A 19,523-nucleotide genomic window follows, 5' to 3' on the forward strand; every position below is an offset into this window, starting at 1 on the left:
CCAGATGAGTTTAAATTCCACAACAATAATTACCACACTGCATTAAATGGCTTTTACTGTACACACTTTAACACAATGGACATCTGCCACAGTTTTGGGCGGATGTTTGTCCAGGAAGTTGCTATGACAACTTTTTGAAGTCTGCTCTAGTGATGGATCCTGGAACTACTGCATGTGTCATGATTATGTCACTCTTGGTTTGGGGGCATGTGTAAAATTTGTTCTGAAGGTTTATGGTCTGAGTGAGGAAAATGGCTGACTGCTGTTCCAAGTACTTGAAACAAATTTTAGGAGGTCTTAGATACAAATTAGGACTTTAACTTTGAAAGTCCTCGTTGTAAAAAGTAATTGTAACAAACAGGGACAGTTTTACTAAGAAATGATACCAGATAAGGACCTGTTGACATTATTTTGAACATCAGATATGAACAGTTTAATATTTTAGTAATTTTCTGTCTATCCACTTTAAATATGTAGCTAAAACCTGTAGGTTAGCTTAACTTAGCAAAGAGGCTGTTTACAGTGGTAACAAAATTCTGTGTCCTAGCACCTCTTAAGTAAATTAACCCTAACACGGTGTGCTGAACCATTTATCTCTACTTACAAACAAAAGAGTTTTAAAGTAGAGACACGACTTATTGAAAAATGTTAACTAAACAAAGATCAAGTACAACTTCTTTCAGAGGGCAAAAACAAAATATCTTAAAGTGACAATAAAGCTCATCACTCAAACTGAGTACGAGCTCTAATTCAGTTATTAGATGCTGCTCTTTATAACTGTAAAACGTTGGTTCACCTGTAGCCATAATATAAATAACCCTTGATTCTCTAAATTGTATGCATTTGGATTCAACCCCTGGTCTTACCAGACTTGTACCCACCATCGTCATTTAAAGCACCTTATGTCATCCCTGCAGGGTTCTGGTCTAATAAATGTTTATTTGCACTGGCCACCTATCCACTTAATATTGCTCCAAATCAAATTTACCCTCCTGCTTTCAGTTAAAACACGGAGCAGTTTCAAAGGGTTCCACTCCTGTCAGGTGTATGAATTCAGTCAGTAACTTAGCAGGGACCTGCGTGATAAACGTTACTGGCCTCTTGAGGCTCACTTAGTCCCCAGGCAGAGTTTTGATGTGGGCGAACTGTCTTTGGTCTCGCTGCGGTCAGACTCTTGAAAAGGATTCTGGGTCGGGGTCCCCCCTGCTCTCGTCGTCTGCCTAAACCATCATGCCTCATGTCTTCTCCTTGATGTGGCAGCTTTGAGTGGCCATAATAAAAATTAAGACATCATAAATGCAGGATGGATGCACCATGTGTTTTCCTTTATAATGCACGAGCCCCTAGTGAGAGGTTTAACTCCCGCTGCAACTCGAGCAACTGAACCCTTCTCTGCAAGGTTTTCATCGTGTTGTGTGTGTCTGTGTGTGTTTGTGTGTCATACTGACAGACCGCGAGTAATTCACTGTGGCGCAGAAGACAACTGTTGGTGGGTTGGTTGAATATAGAAGTTGACTTGCTGCTGCTATAATAAATAGTTTTGGCATTAGCAATGGATGAAATGATTTTATAAGGCTTTTCAGCATCTTTTTGTGTTGTGTTGATTCTGAAAGCTGAAAACTTGCCGACATTTATTTCTGATTAATCCTGAGATTGATTTGCCAGTTCGAATTTGTCACTTCGCTGGGACGAATGAATATGTTTCCACTGGATACAGACCTGCCCTCCAGTCACAGATGGAAGCGTTCAACATGTCACATGGATTTGTTTTGAAGTTAGGAAGGCATGATTCACCTCAGACACCAACCTGAGGAACAGTCCCGGCTGACTCACACAAGCTTTGCATACAGCTATGCGGAGGGGCCGGTGAGGTTGGCGGATGGGTTTCCCTGAAGTATTTCTACCATGTGCCACCTCCGATCGTCTGCCACTTTTACTGTAACTCGAGGGGAGCCTGTGTGTTCCCAAAGAAGGACCTAGACTGGTAAAATCACCCACCGTATAATTAGCTTTTTTAGCATGTGACTTCTTAACATCTTTACCACACTGGATGCCTTTTACAGACTGCTGGGAACAAAAGGCTGAACGGTGAAGCTGAAGTTTCAGACCAACATTTCCACATCGGACAGCTCCGAGACGCTGACGGCCACCGAGGTTTTTTCTTTTCGAAGATGGAAACTTGTTTTGTCATACTCTCTCCTTAAAAATATCAATCACTGTCAAGTAAAGACTTTTCCCATAAAATAGACTCCCTCATGTCTGAAGAAAAGCTTACCGCCACAGTTTAAACCAGTCGCTCCTTTTTATAGATGAAATCTTCAGAAAACATTTAAAGTTTTAACTCCAGCTCTCAATAGAAATGAGACAGTGCTTTGCAATGAATTTCATTTCTGCTTTCCAAACCTTTTAAAATTTAAACCCAAGTGTCATTAAATGTGTTTTATTTAGAGACTTTAAACACGACAAAACAGACATGACTTAAGCTCACAAATATGACTTCTAGTCCTGTTAGTGAGCAAGCTAACTGACAGTCGTTGACCTCGCTTGCTCACAGAGCTTTTATCCTGCTCAGCCGCTTTGCTAATGAAACGCTGCACAATAGCTTTGATAGCAAGAAGCCAGAGGGGAGACCAAAACTGAAAATAAAGAGTATATATGGATTTAAATGCTGTGTTAGGTTTTAAGTGTAGGGAAGCTATGGCACAGCTAAGTTAGTTTGACCTACTGTTGCTGTAAAGGTATGCAGAAGCATCTTTGATGGCACAACATGTGGAACCTTGAAGCAGGTGGACTTCTGCAGCAGAAGACCGCATCAGGTGCCACACCTGTCACTCACGACAATTTGGCTCAAACATCATGAACACATATCCATCACAGATCCATCCTTGCTTATAGCAACACTTCAGGCTGGTGGTGTTGTGGAGTGGATGCTTTCTTGGCTCACTTTCGGCCCCCATAGCACCAACTAAGTATCATTTAAACACCACAGCATGCCCAAGGACTGTTCCTGACCCTTTATCATCTCTTTATGAACACACATGTTCTAATGGCTGCTTTCAGCAGGATAACACACCATGCCATAAGATCAAATCATTTGAAACAGCTTGAACAGGACAATGAGTTCACTGTACTCTAACCAATTAAGAACCTTTCAGATGTGCTGAAACAGGAGATTCCAGGAGACAAATCTGCAGCAACTGTGTGACGCTGGCATGTCAACATAGACAAGAATCTGTGAGAGTGTTTCCGGCCTTGCTGGATCTCTGATTTGACGAATTAAAACAGTTCTAAACAAAACGGGGAAGCAAGCTCTATCCAGTGAGACTTCTTCTTTCCTTGTTACAGACATTTCAGGAAGAGTTTCTGCTGTTCTGCATTTATTAGCAGTTTTAGTGTAGCTTTAGCAGTTGTTGGACCTGAACACAGCAGCACAGGAGCCCCACTGACATCTAATTTTATCAAGGTGTTAATGCAGAACTAGAGGAAGTTTAAATATTATAAACCGGGTCAGCCACTAGCATGGACTTTGTGTAAATTCAGCACACGTTTTTCTTTTTAAGTTGAAATCCAAGTATTTTGCACCAACCTGCCAGAAGCATGTAATGCAAGATTTGAAATGTAAAATATTGAGACCGTCTTTCACACTGTCATGTTATCCCTACAGATGACACACAGTGACATCCTTGGTGTCACAAATGACTCTTCAAATAGTTCCTGGATGTCTAAATTTGATAGTTTTGGCGATCAGTCTTAATCTTTGTCTAGCTGATATTGTAATTTCAGCTGAGCTGTTTTTGTGGTCAGTGAAGAAACAAGGAGATAATAGCGAGGCCTCGTCAGTTTGTTGGGAAGCACAGGATGTGGTCTTCTCTTCTTGACAAGTCTGCCGTCATCGCCATGCAAATGGGAATGACTGGAAGCAATGTGTCCAGACAGAGTGGGTGGCTGCAGCCCTTTCCACCCTGAACAGAAGATAAATAGACACCCACACTCTACTGCTACTGCTGGGCTCTTCTCAGACACTTGTTGAACCTCAGGCATCTTATCATTTGTCATGTGACGCACACATGTAACCGCTGTACAAGTTTGGAACTCCTGACTGCTCTCCTACTTCCCACAGTCTTTAAAACAACGAGAAAACACAGGTCTGATTTAGATGTCAGCTCCGTTTCTGCTAATTAAGAGAGTTAGGACAAATTATGCAATAGAAAAACTTGTTGAATCTTGTTGAAGGATGTGGAGGTGTTGAGTTGTGCAGCAGTAGATTTGCAAGACAAGCAGAAAGATCCTTGGCCAGATAGAAGCATAAGTGGAATTTAAACAACACAAGAAATTCATTCCAGCTCAGTGTAGTGCTAGGTTATGGTCTCAGATGTGCTGTTGTGTAATTTAGGGATATGCAACGCTTTTGCACAAAACTAAAGTGGTGACATGGCTTTACACAATAAGGTGCTTCGAAATCACACAATAAAGCTCTGATATTAACTGATCTTGATAGTCGCAGGTTCCCAAATGGGGTTTGTAATCAGCAGGATTTAATGTGGGTGTCAATCATAGACTGTATATAGAAGATGACCATTGCCATCGCAGGATATGAGCATGTTTAGATGGGAGGAGTGACAATGAAATGCTACCTAGCTTGGATAGAGTAAGGTGTATTTTAATCTGAAAGCCTGTTTTAGCGAGTGCTTCAAAAAAAAGCTTAAAAACTAAATTTCTTTCCTGCACCCGTAAACACATCAGTCTTGATGTAAAGAGCATGAACTGTTTTAGTATTTTGTCATCTGTTTTGCTCTGAATGTAACCAAATTTAAAAAAAAGAAAGAAAAACATCTCGTATCTGATAAGACTTGAAATTATCCAAATAAACTTTAAGCCTATAAGGAAAGTTGTTTATGTCACGGTCAGTGGGAGCTGATTGTGTGTTTGAGTGAATAGTAGGACCCAAATGCAGACACGGTAGGAGATGGAACTGAGTTCTAAACAAAAGGCGAGCCGTTTGTGAACACAAAAACAAAGCAAGAGCGAACAGGGCCAACCCTAACCTGAAACTAACCTGGGAAACCAGAGACATGGACATGAAACCGGACAGGTACGTGTGACTATGGAACTATGAAATAAACCGAACATGAACCTGATCAGTACGAAGAACTCTGAGACATGATGTCGCTAGACATGCAAACAAAGACTGAAAGAAAACACAGACTAAATACACACAGGAAGCGATCGGGGGAAGTGGAAACACATGGGGAAAACAGCTGACTAGAATGACATCATCAGTAACACTAAGCATAGAACATAGAAACAAGACTTTCAAAGTAAAACAGGAACATAATGGGATGCAGACATGACACATGACAGGTTAAAGACACACAAACCAACAAGGGAGACTTGAACAGAGGAGTGATGACACAAAGGCATCGAATACACAAAGAACTAAAACTGAGCAACCTTGGAGCTTAAGATGACTAAATGAACTTAAACATAAACAATGAATATCGGAATACAGGGAAAATTCAAAACACTGGGTCACACGACTCAGGACAGTTTACTGTTGTCATAAATGAAGTGAGACATTATATTTATCTTTTAGATGTAAACCTGAAGAAGTCCAGTTTCTTTCCTTCCGAGCTCCTTGGACTTTTTATGGCTAGACGAGGTGACTGGAAGTAACACAGGTTTAGAAGCACTTTTACTTTTCAGTCCTGGAGGCACCATCCATCTTTTATATGCAGCCTATGCTTTGAAGGCAGTTTGAAATCTGTGCGATATTGATGGATTTCACAACTATTTATTAAAAAAAAAGAGGCAAAAGCAAGATTTGATTTCATGAAAATGAGGAGGATGATGACTTAAACCTTGTTACCATAGTTACATTTCAGTCCATGACTCTAAGGCACAGATATAGGCTTTTATATACTGTATTGCTGTGTTACATTTGACTTTTTACATCTACATCTTTCCAGTTTGCATATTTATTCCTCCTCCCTTACGTAATGCTTCATACCTAGTTAAGTTAAGTACTTGGACATTAGAAAGAGAACCTCATTCTGCAGCCTTGCCTCCCTCCTTTATTCTGGCACTTGTAAAGTGATAATGGCGTCAGTTAGAGTACACTTTATCTTGGCAGTGTGTCAGACAGGCCTGCACTGTCAAAACCTGTCAGCAGAAGCGGCGGTCACAGCCTCGAGCAGCTCCGTGTCCGTTCAAGCCTCGAAACGAGTTGACAGCAGCATTAGGGTGTGCAGTCACATGACTGCCAGGGAGGCCCTGGATCAAATGATAGCAGCTGTTTGGGCGTATCCTTCCTCCTGGCAGGCCTGATCTTACATTTCAGGGTATGATCTGGCCTGGTGCCCGTGCCCTCAGCAGCTTCATTTAGTGTTTATTTAAGCTTCACCTGCAGCTATTCACATCGATAAGCACAGTGCACACAGTACTTATCTAGATGCATTTGTGAAAATGGAAAATGCACGAAGGCTTTTTGAATATTGAAAACTTGGCTTTGAATAGAATTGTATGTTTGAGTTTTTTTATAAATTGAAAAATTCAAATAATGTTATTCTCTATTACAGCCGCTGTAAACGACCTTCAGACCTCTCGTCTAACTAGGCGTTGCTGCCTGAGAGCTATTTCACGCAAGAGTGGGAAAAGTGCTCATGAAACTGGAAAAGTCCCTCTTCAGACTGCATCCCGTTTACAATCATATCAGCAAATTGATCAAGGGCGTTTAAACCACGTTTGAAGTAATGTGTTGATATTTCATCCATTGCAGTTGCGTAAACTATGAGAAAGAGTGTGTTTGCGGTCTGTCGGGTTTGTCCAAGCCCATTCCATTGAGCTGTGGTCTTCCCTCCAGCTTCCCAAAACGTTGCAGTTTTGTGTAATAAGCCCACACATTCTTCTGTCTCCTCCTCATCCTTCCTAAACTGAGCAGCTTTAGGTTCAGTAGGAGCCAGGGCGTTATTTTACAAGACGGATCTGGACACTGGATGTATACATCCAAGACAGTTGCAATGGAAATAGCTGTCTGCTTTGAGTTGTGTCTCAGTGTGGCGTTTACCACACGTCTGTCTTACTGTATATATAAAAAGGGAGAGTTCAAAGTGCAGTTCTGTTCTTTTTCAAGCCTTTTGGACACTCCCCAATCTTACTCTTATATATTATATCAGGAATTTACATAAAAAAGCAAGAAAATATATGTCAGAGTTGTTGTTTGTGTTGACAGATTTCAATAATGACACTCAGTAGATCCGTAGAACTAGACAAGAATACATTTCAGATGTTAAAGAGCTAAATATTTTTCTCATAAATCATAAATGCTGCTGCCAGAAGCATAGCAGCTGTATTTGGTGATGATACAGTATGTGATTGTTATGTTACAGTGACTGTGTAAAAGGTCATGGAACATTAAGCAGACTACTGAAAAAGAAAATATGTATTTGACCTTTGACTTTATCACTGGCGTAACATCCAAGTCCTTGGATGTTTTCACTGCTGTGCTTTTTAGACCATTTTCAGGCCGTAAATCAAAAGCGGATACATTTTTACATTTCTTTTCAGAATCAGAATCAGAATCAGAATACTTTATTGATCCCTGGGGGAAATTATTTTTTGTTACAGTGCTCCATTTTAAACTAACATTAAGACAAGACAGACAATACACTAACTAAGAATAGTACAATATATACATATATATACATACATACATACATAAGTCACTCATAAATAAATAGTTGGAAAAGAAACATGTGTAGTTGTAGCAGCAAACAGTGTGTTAAGTGGATGCGTTGTACAGGGAGATGGCCACAGGCAGGAATGATTTCCTGTGTCGTTCAGTGGTGCTTTTCGGTAATCTCAGTCTCTCACTGAACGAGCTCCTGTGACTGACCAGCATGTCATGGAGTGGGTGGGAGGTGTTATCCAACATTGTCTTTATCTTGGACAGCATCCGCCTCTCCGACACCACCTTGAGGGAGTCCAGCTCCATCCCCACAACATTGCTGGCCTTACGGATCAGTTTATTAAGTCTGTTGGCATCTGCGACCCTCAGCCTGCTCCCCCAGCATGCAACAGCATAGAGGATCGCACTGGCCACAACAGACTCATAGAAAATCCTCAGCATTTTCTGGCAGATGTTGAAGGACCTCAGTCGCCTCAAAAAATAGAGACGACTCTGGCCCTTCCTGTAAAGTGCTGTGGTGTTTTTAGCCCAGTCCAGTTTATTGTCAATGTGTACTCCAAGGTATTTATAGTCCTCCACAATGTCAACACTGACCCCCTGGATTGAAACAGGGGTCAAGTGTTTCCTGGTCTTCCTGAAGTCCACGATCAGTTCCTTGGTCTTTGCCACGTTGAGCTGCAGATGATTCTGCTCACACCACGTGACAAAGGAGTCGACCACAGCCCGGTACTCTGTCTCATCATCCCTGCTGATGCATCCAACCACCGCAGAGTCATCAGAAAACTTCTGAAGATGGCAGGTCTCTGTGCAGTGGCTGAAGTCTGTGGTGTAGAGGGTGAAGAGGAAGGGGGAGAGGACAGTCCCCTGTGGTGCCCCTGTGTTGCTGATCACCTTGTCAGACACACACTGTGGGAGACGTACATATTGTGGTCTTCCTGTCAGGTAATCAACAATCCAGGACACCAGAGAAGCATCCACCTGCATCGCTGCTAACTTATCACCCAGGAGGGTCGGCCTGATGGTGTTGAAAGCACTGGAAAAGTCAAAAAACATGACCCTCACAGTGCTCGCCGGCTGGTCCAGATGGGTGTAGACACGATTGAGCAGGTAGATGATGGCGTCCTCTGTTCCGAGACGAGGCTGATAAGCGAACTGAAGGGGATCCAGGTGTGGTCTTACTATGGGTCGCAGCTTTTTTTTCGGGTCATATGTGCAGATCGAAACACGGTAATTGCACTCGGGTGCAAAACAATCACACCAAGACCCTTTGCAGGAGATGGCTTCAGTCGTACTTCTGTCATTTTAATGTGCAGCACTGCTCAGTTCTGTTGTTTTAAAGTGCTAGATGAATCAGTTTGAAGTGTGAGCTGCAGTAAACGCCTTCCCGTAGTCAGGTATTGTTTGAACACCACAGACGTTCACCCTGGATTTACCTTTTTTCTTCTGCAATAAGCAGACAAAATCTTCTCACATGGTTTGTTGTGCCGCAGTAAGTGAAGCGAGAGCTGCGAAAAGATCCGTAGCGTGATGATATCTGATTTTCACATCACATTATATCACACATCAAATTATTGTGGTCAAAATAATGTACAATAACTATGTTATTGTAGTATCTATGAAACAATTATAGCAGTAATGGTAACAAATGACTTTGCTTCTGTCTTTGTTGAGTCCTGAGAGCTTGGTGGTCAGACGCAAACGAGATGCAGAGGCAGACAGAAAGAACAGTTACACACTATGATATTATCATATATGCATCGTTGACACTGTATTGATCATTTTGAATTATACGGTTGTTGTGAAACCCCACTGTTTTGTTTTTTTACAGCTCACAAGTCCATCCTTCCCTGTGGTTGTGAAGATGGGCCACGCCCACGCCGGCATGGGAAAGGTGAGTCTCCTTTACGATTTGAATAATGCTGTTTACTAATGTTATCAACCCTTTACAAAAGAAACCTAATTAGTTGGATGACCTATATTTGTGTCTAAGAATAATTCAGAGGGAATAATCAGAGATTTCAATCTAATCCACCCGTTTTAGGGCGGAGCCTTTAGTTATGAAACCTGAGGCAAGGCTCTCCCTTCTTTTCCCTCTCCATCCTCCTCTGTCAGGCTTCATGCAGTCACCCAAATGAGCAAATAAAAGATGTAAACTGGTCCGTATCTGTTTAAAGCACTATCAAAATTAAATTCTGGCTGCTCCCAGACATCAAAATCATTTTGACCTCATCCAATCAAGTTGTCTTTATTCCATATATGCAAATTAAACATGATACTATCTGGACAGCTTCGGTTGGTCTGAGGTTCAGACAGGAGGTCTGAAGCCTAAACTGCTGTCTGTTCTAGTTTTTGCAGACATCTCTGTAAGGGTTCAAATCGGCCACAGTAGCCAAATTGCTCTTACAGTAAAGTTGTAAAGTCAGTAATGTGTTCCTGGGGTCAAACTAAGTTGATATCTAAGTGTTAACCTGGTGGACAAACAGTTTTAGTGCTTTGTTACACAATAGCCTGACTAACAGTTTCCAACCATTTACCGTGATTGCTGCATAGAAATAACTGGACTGATGCTAATCATCTCTGTTAAATACATAATGAGAAATGAACTGTGGATATTTTGCGTATGTGATTTATTTATTTCAAGACATGGAGTCACACTCTTGACACAATGACATAATTCACACATTTAGCCTCTCCCCTTTCTCCCGTATTTAAATATACAAGGAGCGACACTTTCTTTATGTCTTTTTCCCTCGTCTGTGGGCTTGGTTTCCTGTTCAGAAGCCAGACATGCTATAGAATTTCCCATGAGCCTCATGGGGAACTTGGAAAGTCCTTTCAGACTAAGATCTTGCTTTGCCCCACAGACCTCACAGAACTCAGAGAATGAATATTTAGGTCACTACAATTTTATTTGCTTTTGAGAGAAAAACCCTTCAAGGTGGAGCAAAGAAATTGAATGTGCCAGTAAGTCTCATATATTGATTATAAATAATACTAAAGTAGAACTTAACCACATTACAAGTAGTACTCTACACCGAATTTCCCGGAGGAACCCACCCGAGGAATAATAAAGTTTTATCTAATCTATTCTAATCTAAGTCGTAACCTCTTAGGCTGAGTGCTAGAAAATTGCAGTTCACTGAATGCCCACCTGAGGGTTCTGAAAGCGAGTCCCTTGTTAAAATACCTAATTACATCCAGATGTATAAAAAAATGGCTGAGGTAGTGGCAAGATTTTAGCTAATGGACATTACAGCTTTAACTGACAGCTGATCACTGCTAGGCATCACCTCTGCTAATTTAGAGTTAGTGAACTGGACCTCACAACCACTTATTCTAAGAGAAATTCTCATGTTTTATTAGTTAAAGAGCAAATACCGCTGTATGTGTGTGTGTTGCTCTGTTGCATACATACAGTTTATTAATGCATTTTGCCAAGCCTTGCTAGCATTAGTTGAAAACTGACCACTTAATTTTCTTATTCAAATATGGCCAAGTCTGCCTCCACGAAAGCAACATAGCGGCAACCAAAAGTTCAATTTAAGGCTTTAGAAAGTGAAATGAGAAACGAGTGGTGACATCATGTCGGTGACATCCATCTTTTATGTACAGTTTATGGTTGGGACTCTTAAACCCGTAAATGGAAAGCCTTTATAGCTTACTGTAGGTCAACATTTACACATTTTGCTGCTATTTTGTTTCTTTTTTTGCTAGTTTCTCAAACATATTATGCATATGCTGTATAATATATAATTGCTGAGGTTGTTCACCTTATGACCTTTCGGTAACTGATTTCAGACATTTACTGGAATTTAATAGAAATAGAAAATCTACAGCTCAAAGTAATATTGCCATATTTTGTTTTGTTGGGTTGTCATAGGCTGTCTCCATTAATGAAACACACATTAATGACATCAGCTAAGGACAAGTCATGTTGATATTACTGTGGTATTGTTACCTGTAACTAATAGCAGTGTTTGTATATGTTTATCTGATTACAGTTTACATATTAAAATATAATTACACACTTTGCCTTTTTCATTTGACAAACAGCAGTAGAGAGTGAGCCTTTCTACTCAGCTTTCCCATTACGCTATTAGAGCAGCAGGCCTCTGTAATGGAGGTGGTATGTCATGTTATCTGGACACTAACCACCAGTTTCACCACCAGGCACAGCTCTTCATTTCTGTGCCAGTGCTTCACCTTTTCCGGCTTACCTTCTGTTTCTGTCTGCATCATTGCAGTTTGTTTGTTGACTCAGAGGAATTGCGTAAGTCTCTGGACAGGTTTGTGTGCCTACCGCTCACAACTGGACCAGTTCCTTGTGGTCAGCTTCTGCTTTTGCTACCATGACGTACTCTTTCAGTCACATTGCTGTAGTCAGTGGATTTTGTTATTTTAGCTTCTGGTCTTTTCGTGTTTCTATAAGAAACACTGACTGTATTATTTGATGACATGCGCCTTTAGTGTTTTTACAGTTTTTCACAGTTGCAGTTCTGAAATCTGTGAACACAAAACCCAGTTTTTCAATCTGAGTGTCGTGAGCACGAAGTTTCTTTATGTTGGGTTGTCCTGTTTACCAAGGACATGATCTTTCACAGCTGCTTGTATTTTATCTGAAATGCACTGTTGGTCTTCCTCTTCTTGCCTTCTGCCGCCTTTCCATCTTCCTCATCCACCAACTCCCCCCCACACATTTCCTCTTGTGCATCTCAGCTTGTTACTATCTGTTTTGTGGTATCGGTCTTCAACTCACCATGGTGCCTGTGCGCCCTGACGTGGCATACACTCGTCTGATCACTTCATTAGCAAGTGTGAAAAATGGTTCATTGTTATGTGTAAGCACTGAAATCTGCCACCTGTGCTTACCCTTGCGCAACACAAGTACGTCACAGTGAGAACTGAATGAATGTGAGTGTATCTAAAGTATTGGAAAAAGGGTAAAATAATATCTGCAAATTATGTCCTAAAAGAATGTACGTTCAGTACGTTCAGCATGTTGGTTCTCATGGCAAAGAGTGGAATTTGGTGTTTTAGCAATTTAGGGAAACTCTAACACAAACCAGGAGAAAGCTTAGTAAATAAAATACAAGCTATTTAGTGAATTCTTTAAAAAAAAACAAAACAAAAAAAAAAAACACACACATACTATGCATATTTTCCTTTATATACGAAGCACTGAATTTATTACCTTGTGTGGTGGGGCGTGGTCTGCGGTGCCGCGCGGACGCACCTGCACGGCATCCGCAATCACGCCCGCCGTGTCAAAACACGGGGACTCAGTGGTTGGTGTGCGGTTGTGGTGGTGTGATGCAAATGTTAAATAAAGATGGCTCAAAACATGGCTCTGTGGTCCCGTCGTGCCTTAATTCCACCACACCTACAAAGCACATTCTCTAGGTTTTCCTATGAAGCCTCACTTGCCCTGGTTTGACTGGATGCTAATGACAGCGAATGTTAATCTGAGCAGACACAGTTAGTATAATGTTACTGCATTTGATTGGGTTTTTTATGTAATTTGGTTGTGCTGTGTTTACATAACACAGCACAACATATGTGACATGCTAACACATAGCATGTCACATATGAAGTAAAACTTACAAGTCAATGTCTAAAGTTTGCTAACACTAGCTAGCAGTAGGCGCTATAAGCTACCACTATGGTGGAAAACTAAAGAAATGAGCAAAAGATGGATTCAATGTTTTGCTTGAGAGAGGAAGAAGAGTTACTTTCTGTTAAAAAATGTCTGTATTGGATCTTAATCGGTAAGGTGTCTTTTCAGGTTTTACAGTGACGTGACAGCTAACCATGTGATATTAACTTGTCTGGCATTATGAACATATGATGCTGACGGGTCACGTGAAAAACGGTTTATGATGGGGCTGTCAATGTTAACGCATTAATGCGCATTAATCCATCGTCATGAGCAACGCAGTTAACATTTTTATTGAAATTAACCCATCTGGAGCGCAGACTGACTCAAAATCCCTGAAATGTCACTGTCAGGGCATTTCGGGCAGTTTGTACAAACTTTGTCCATTCTGTGCTCCAGATGGGTTAATTGCATTAACAATGTTAATCGTGACAACGGATTCACGAGCGTTAATGCATAAACGTTGACAGCCCTAGTTTATGACAGTCGCGAGGTGAAATTGGTCGGGAGACAGTTTCTAGCTACAACACCGCAAACCGGAATGGAGACCAACTTTGAAGGAGAATGTTCTTTGTTTCCAGTTTGTGTCACAGCTTCACAAGTTTGGCAAGTTAGTCAGTTAGCAAACGTTTGCAGACATGTCTGTGTCTTCCTTGCAAACTACAGGCGACTACAGCGGTCTGCTAGTGACCAAAGTGGTTTAAAAAAAAAGTTTTTTGGTGCAGCACTCGCTTTGTGACCAGTTTCACCTAGCAACAGCAAGCAACCTCCAAGAACCCCCAACCACTCAGGGAATAGACATTTTTAACACCGAAAACAATAGATAAACAAGATTTTGGTTACTTCTTCGTCTTTTCTAATTAGCTATTCATGACTATAAACACAGTTTAACTCAACCATGTCTAGTCTTAAAGATGTTCATTCTTTTAATACAGTACACCCACTAATAACAAGCACAAGCATCCTGTACGTGTATTTTAGCGAAGGTCTTGGAATAAAATGTGGTTAAAGCTAACAGAGAAGCTAACATCACACAGTTAAAATCCATAATTTCCTTAATGACCAGCAAGCGGTAGAAGTGTTTCAAACTAGGCATTAGTTGTGTTGCTGTTTTCTAAAATCTGATATGGATCCCAAGGATATTTTGTAAGAAAATACAGTCATGTTTTTTTAAATCTGTTGGCTTATTTGAAGCTATTTCATAGTCTGCCTTGTAAGCTCATTTTAGAAAGTCACTGATTTAGCGTCAGCGACATATGTGGGTTTTGACAAGCACGCTCATTATGTAATTACCCATCAAAGTGACAACACTGTTTATGTGACCACATTCACCATCAAAGCTGCCCACCCGTCTTTAAAAAATTAAAATTTACTTTTATTGTTCTGGTGTCATTGGTGTCACTCTTTTCGGATTTTCCTTATTTCTTTTCCTATTGACGTTTTTTTGTGTTCATTTTCTGAAGGTGGGTTGCATCATTTGAAAACAAAACAAAATCTCCTTGGGATTCCTTTGTTCCACCCAGACAACTTGTCCTTAGTTTTTACTAGTTTGGGGGATTTGAAAGGGCATTAAAGTAAAACTCTTATAAACACACAATTAAACTGTTGCTTAAGACCTCACAAATTGTTGCATGTAGACACAAGTGTCTTGTGCCTTGCCTTTCCATAACCTCTTTTATCTCTCTTTGAAGCACATTACAAAGAAATAGGAGTGTGGGCTAACCCATCAGTGCCATAGCAACAAACTGAACCATTTCGACACTATGTATGACTGTGTTGGCTGTTTTTTTTTTTTAAACTAAAATTGACCATAAATTGAGGTAACCCTGTCGATGTATATAAAGGGACTTCTTGACTAATGGATATGCAACTGTTTAGTCCACAGAATCATCTAAAGTGTTCTATATATTACCATTTGCAGAAAACTTAGTGCCCCAGTGTAAACACAGAAACAGACTTTGTTTATGGTACATACCATTTCAGTATGGAAAATGGTTGCCTTTAGATGTGCTATTTGAAGAACAGAAAAACAGAAGACGAAACCCCCGAGGAAACATCAACCTCCTGTTTTCCTTATCTGGTTTGTGTTTTATCATGACGGAAGCGCAATGTTCCCATTGCTTCCTCCGTGATGGTGCTAGTGAGAGGGATGGTGATGAGTGAGTGGATGCTCTGCACTGACTCGTTTGGTGCCTGAGACAAGAAAACTCGTAGCCGCACAATAACGTTGGCGATTGATGTGACTGTCTCTTAGGATGCCCAGTTTCCCATTGGAAGCACACCTCATTAATCTTTGTATCAACATAAATTACAATAATAATACCACTCAACAAGAAACATCAGAGTAAGTCTTCTAAAAATATATGAGAGCCTTAGTTTCCTACAAATGGCCCTCAGTGGTAATTGTCACTGGAGGAAAATATTTGTTTCCTCTGTATTTTACGCTGTCACACCTCATTGTTACCTAATAATCTCACGGTGAAATTGAAAAATTGCTTTGAATTATATGATATAAACATGTTGTGTGTCGATAGGCTCCCATTGCATCATTTCCCTCTTAGTCTGCGTCTGCAGTCTACTGTTTAATAACTGGGAAAGAGGTGATGTAGTTTCAAAGCCGCCCCCGGCAATGTTTCCATACGTGGACCCCTCATTATCCAGCTTGTGTACAAGTGTGAAATTCCTGTGGGATTTTAAAGCAGCCGCTGCCAGTTTCAGCAGCGTCCTTTGTAATTAGCTGCCCGCTAACAAGTGGCGTCTCTCCTGCAGATTAAAGTCGAAAACCAACAGGACTTCCAGGACATCACCAGCGTGGTGGCTCTGGCAGGGACGTACGCCACCACCGAGCCGTACATCCAGTCCAAGTACGATATCAGGATCCAGAAGATCGGCAGCAACTACAAAGCTTACATGTAAGGTGTTTTTTATTGGCTTGCTGCAACCAACTTCTGGTGGCTGTTGGTGGCATTGCAGGTGAATTTGAAAGCAAACATTTTAAGCGTTTTAGTAGGTTAATGGTAGCAAGGCATGTGGAGCCAGTGGGAAATGAACTCTTATAAAGCATCATCTGGAAAATAAACAGTTTCACCAATAATGGCAAATTATATGTTAAAGTAGCACTTTTCTTGGATTCCAGGCAGTTTTCAGCATTAATGCCTTGATTTTCATGGCCTCGTGCCCCAGCTCCACCCATCTGGAAGCCATAGACATTCCTGTCAGCCAAGCATATTACAACAAAGAATTTGTGCTCAACCTTTTAGCTTTCAAGACTGTATCTGAACAATTGCTCAACCGAAATCGGAGAGGGGGGGCAAAGTAGCCAAGGCTTATCTCATCGTATTTTTTTCCCTGCCCTCACCATTAAACCGTGTCTTTGATTGGCTTTCACACAAACATTATCTAGGTGTGGATTAAAATGGCCATCCTTGATGAACTGATGATAGCTTCCCCCTTGAGAGGGAAAAGCAAAAGTTGGGAGCGATTAACTGTTGCTGGAGCATTTTAGCTTGTTTTTTGCAGAAATATGAATTCATTTCCTGGTGCCCCCCCTTCAGGAGAACATCCATTTCTGGTAACTGGAAGGCCAACACAGGTTCTGCCATGTTGGAACAGATCGCAATGACTGACAGGTGAGCTGGTTCAGAGATTCTCTTGGAAAAATGCAGATCTGTTAAGTACACTGAATCATTCAGACATCTGTGTTCAATTGAATACACTGGCACTACTTTTAAGCATGAATCTGATTATCTCATTGTCCAAAAGTCTTGGAAGCCTTTACTGACATTTATAGCTGTTAAGTCCATTCTTCCTTTAATGATATCTGTAGTGATTATTGGGTTTTAAACAGTCAGCTGTTTGCGTCCCTGTGCTTCAGATATCGTATGTGGATAGACTCCTGCGCTGAGATGTTTGGGGGCCTAGACATCTGCGCTGTGAAGGCCGTGCATGGAAAAGACGGGAACGACTACATTATCGAGGTCAGTGTGTTTTCATCTACAGCTCCAAGGAGAGTTTCAGGAAACTGGGGCTGAAACTTGCTCTTTCATTGCATTATAGTGTATTTTAGATAAATAAGATCTGTCATCATGTTTCAGGACATTTGCAAACATAACGGTTAACCAGCAGTTAGATCGCTTCTCAGCAGCATCACAGGGCTAAAGCAGTTTGTGTAAGCGTTACCTTGGATTCATTCTCTTTCCCTGCTGATAATACTTTTCATATCATGGGTGAAAGTCAATCGGGAAGGGTGTAACCACACTTGCTGGCACATGATCTTCACAGCCTTGAAAGAACGATTAGTCTGCAGACCAAACATGGGCAGCTGAATGAAAACAACATCAGGAGTCAGCGGTTGACTCACTTCATCTTCTAATCCAGTCTGTTTGTTTGAGTCTGCTGGTAAAGTTTGGCAGTGGAAGTGTAGCTTGCAGTTTGTAGACAAATAAAACTGTCATGGCGTGACTTGACGCAACCAGTTTGGTTGGAGGTTTGGGCTTTCAATGTGATGAGCGTGGCAGTAACAGTGCCTGGGACGGGGTTTCCACTGGGGCCACTAGAGGTTCACTGTTCAGTATCTCTATATACAGCATTTAACATATGTTACACATAAGCATGGTTTAAAGGTGCAGTCTGTGGGGCTTTTAGGTCATTTAAGAGGGGCCAAAAAAGAAGGTGGAACTCATAAATATACATCGCTTAGTGTGTAATTGTCTGAATGCAGGTGCCTCATGTGTTCAGGTCCTGTCTGAAAATTTCAGAACACATCTTTACTTGTTCAGATTCATGAGACTCACCTTGATCATCTGGGTTTTTGAAGTGCACTCAAGCACTTTATCCTATTTAAGATTTATACTATTTAACATTCACATGCCAATAGATGCATCAGAGAGCAACCTGGGGGTCGTATCATGCCTGCACCCTGCAGACAGTATCATGCATGCAGACTGGAACAGCCAGGGATGGAAAATACAATCTGACATGGCAAAGGTTAGCATAGCAACACATCTATGTTGCTATCATTGTCTGTTAGATTAGTTGGATAAATTATTGTTGGTCATTCACATAACATTCTTACGTACTTTTTTTTCCCAATAATGACATGAGAAATATAATTCATTTATTTGGAATATGTGTTATGGGGCTTTATGGGTCAACTCACTTTATTTATCGCTATTAAATAAAGAAAATCATTTAATAGTTACACACACACGCCATCTCCAGCAGCCTCACAGGTCTCACAGCCCCAACAGAAGGAATAACTTGCACATATATGTTACTATGATGAGCTTCCCTGGAACTCACACTTTCTGTATGTCTTACTTTTGTTCCACTCCAATAATTTGTTGTAATGCTTATTGATTCTAATCAAGGTTGTCAGTTTATTTATTTCTCTTTTTTAATTTGATTTCTGTCCTTTTTAAAAAATATCTGTTTATCTAAAATCGTAAATACCTTACCCAGAAATGCACATTTTCCTTTAACAATTATTCCCAGGGGCGAAGCAAGAGACAAATAGTTGTGTGCAATCAGTTTTGTTTTTAGAGCAGCTTCCTATGCCTTCAAGTCTGAGGAAATGAGCCAGTCTGGACATCTGAAATGCCCAAACTTAGGATCAGAACATGACATCACTCTGGTGACTATCTGTGTGCTGGGAGAGAGCGGTTGTGAGAAAGCAAAAAAGACCTCAAACTATCCCAGGAAGTATCTATCAGCTCCCCAGGGGCGTGTAGTCTCAGTACTAGGCTGCTACGACAGAGAAACCCACGACACAGTCAAGTAGCAATGTTTCCTGACAAGCATTACTTCCTCCTCCTTTACTCCAACCCTAGATGGAATTTAATTAAGTGCGACGTTGAAGAGCTGTCGGCCGTCACAGTCAGAAGCTGTTTTCTTTCTTTCTGTTTTTTGGTGTCAGAACAAAGACAGCAGCCGTAACACCTCACCCTAATGCACAGTAATGAGCTACTCAGAAGCACTTCATTAACACATTACTGCAGCTGGTATCAACATGAGGCAAACTCCAGCTTGTGTCACTTCACTGGGAAATGTATAGATAATAGGGGTGCAGTATTGTTATGTAACATGACACAGTGCACCACAGCGTTTGACAAAATGACATGACAGAAAGTATTTTATATACACAGCTGATCTGACAGGATGTGTCAGCCACATGACATGAAGTAGAAT

At 41.0% G+C, this 19,523-nt stretch overlaps 1 protein-coding gene across 2 annotated transcripts in view; it reads left to right on the forward strand.

Annotated features, from left to right (window-relative positions):
- The window catches only part of syn3 (synapsin III), a 137,509-nt gene that overhangs the window by 96,543 nt on the left and 21,443 nt on the right, over positions 1-19,523 (forward strand). For both annotated transcript variants that reach the window (XM_026147442.2, XM_026147441.2), the window contains exons 7-10: positions 9,513-9,575; positions 16,107-16,249; positions 16,892-16,966; positions 17,212-17,314. In XM_026147442.2, coding sequence (XP_026003227.2) covers positions 9,513-9,575; positions 16,107-16,249; positions 16,892-16,966; positions 17,212-17,314 — 384 coding nt within the window. The remainder of the gene's footprint in view (positions 1-9,512; positions 9,576-16,106; positions 16,250-16,891; positions 16,967-17,211; positions 17,315-19,523) is intronic.

This window comes from Astatotilapia calliptera, chromosome 17 (assembly GCF_964374335.1).
Source record: "Astatotilapia calliptera chromosome 17, fAstCal68.1, whole genome shotgun sequence".
In the NCBI taxonomy this organism is placed as follows: domain Eukaryota; kingdom Metazoa; phylum Chordata; class Actinopteri; order Cichliformes; family Cichlidae; genus Astatotilapia; species Astatotilapia calliptera.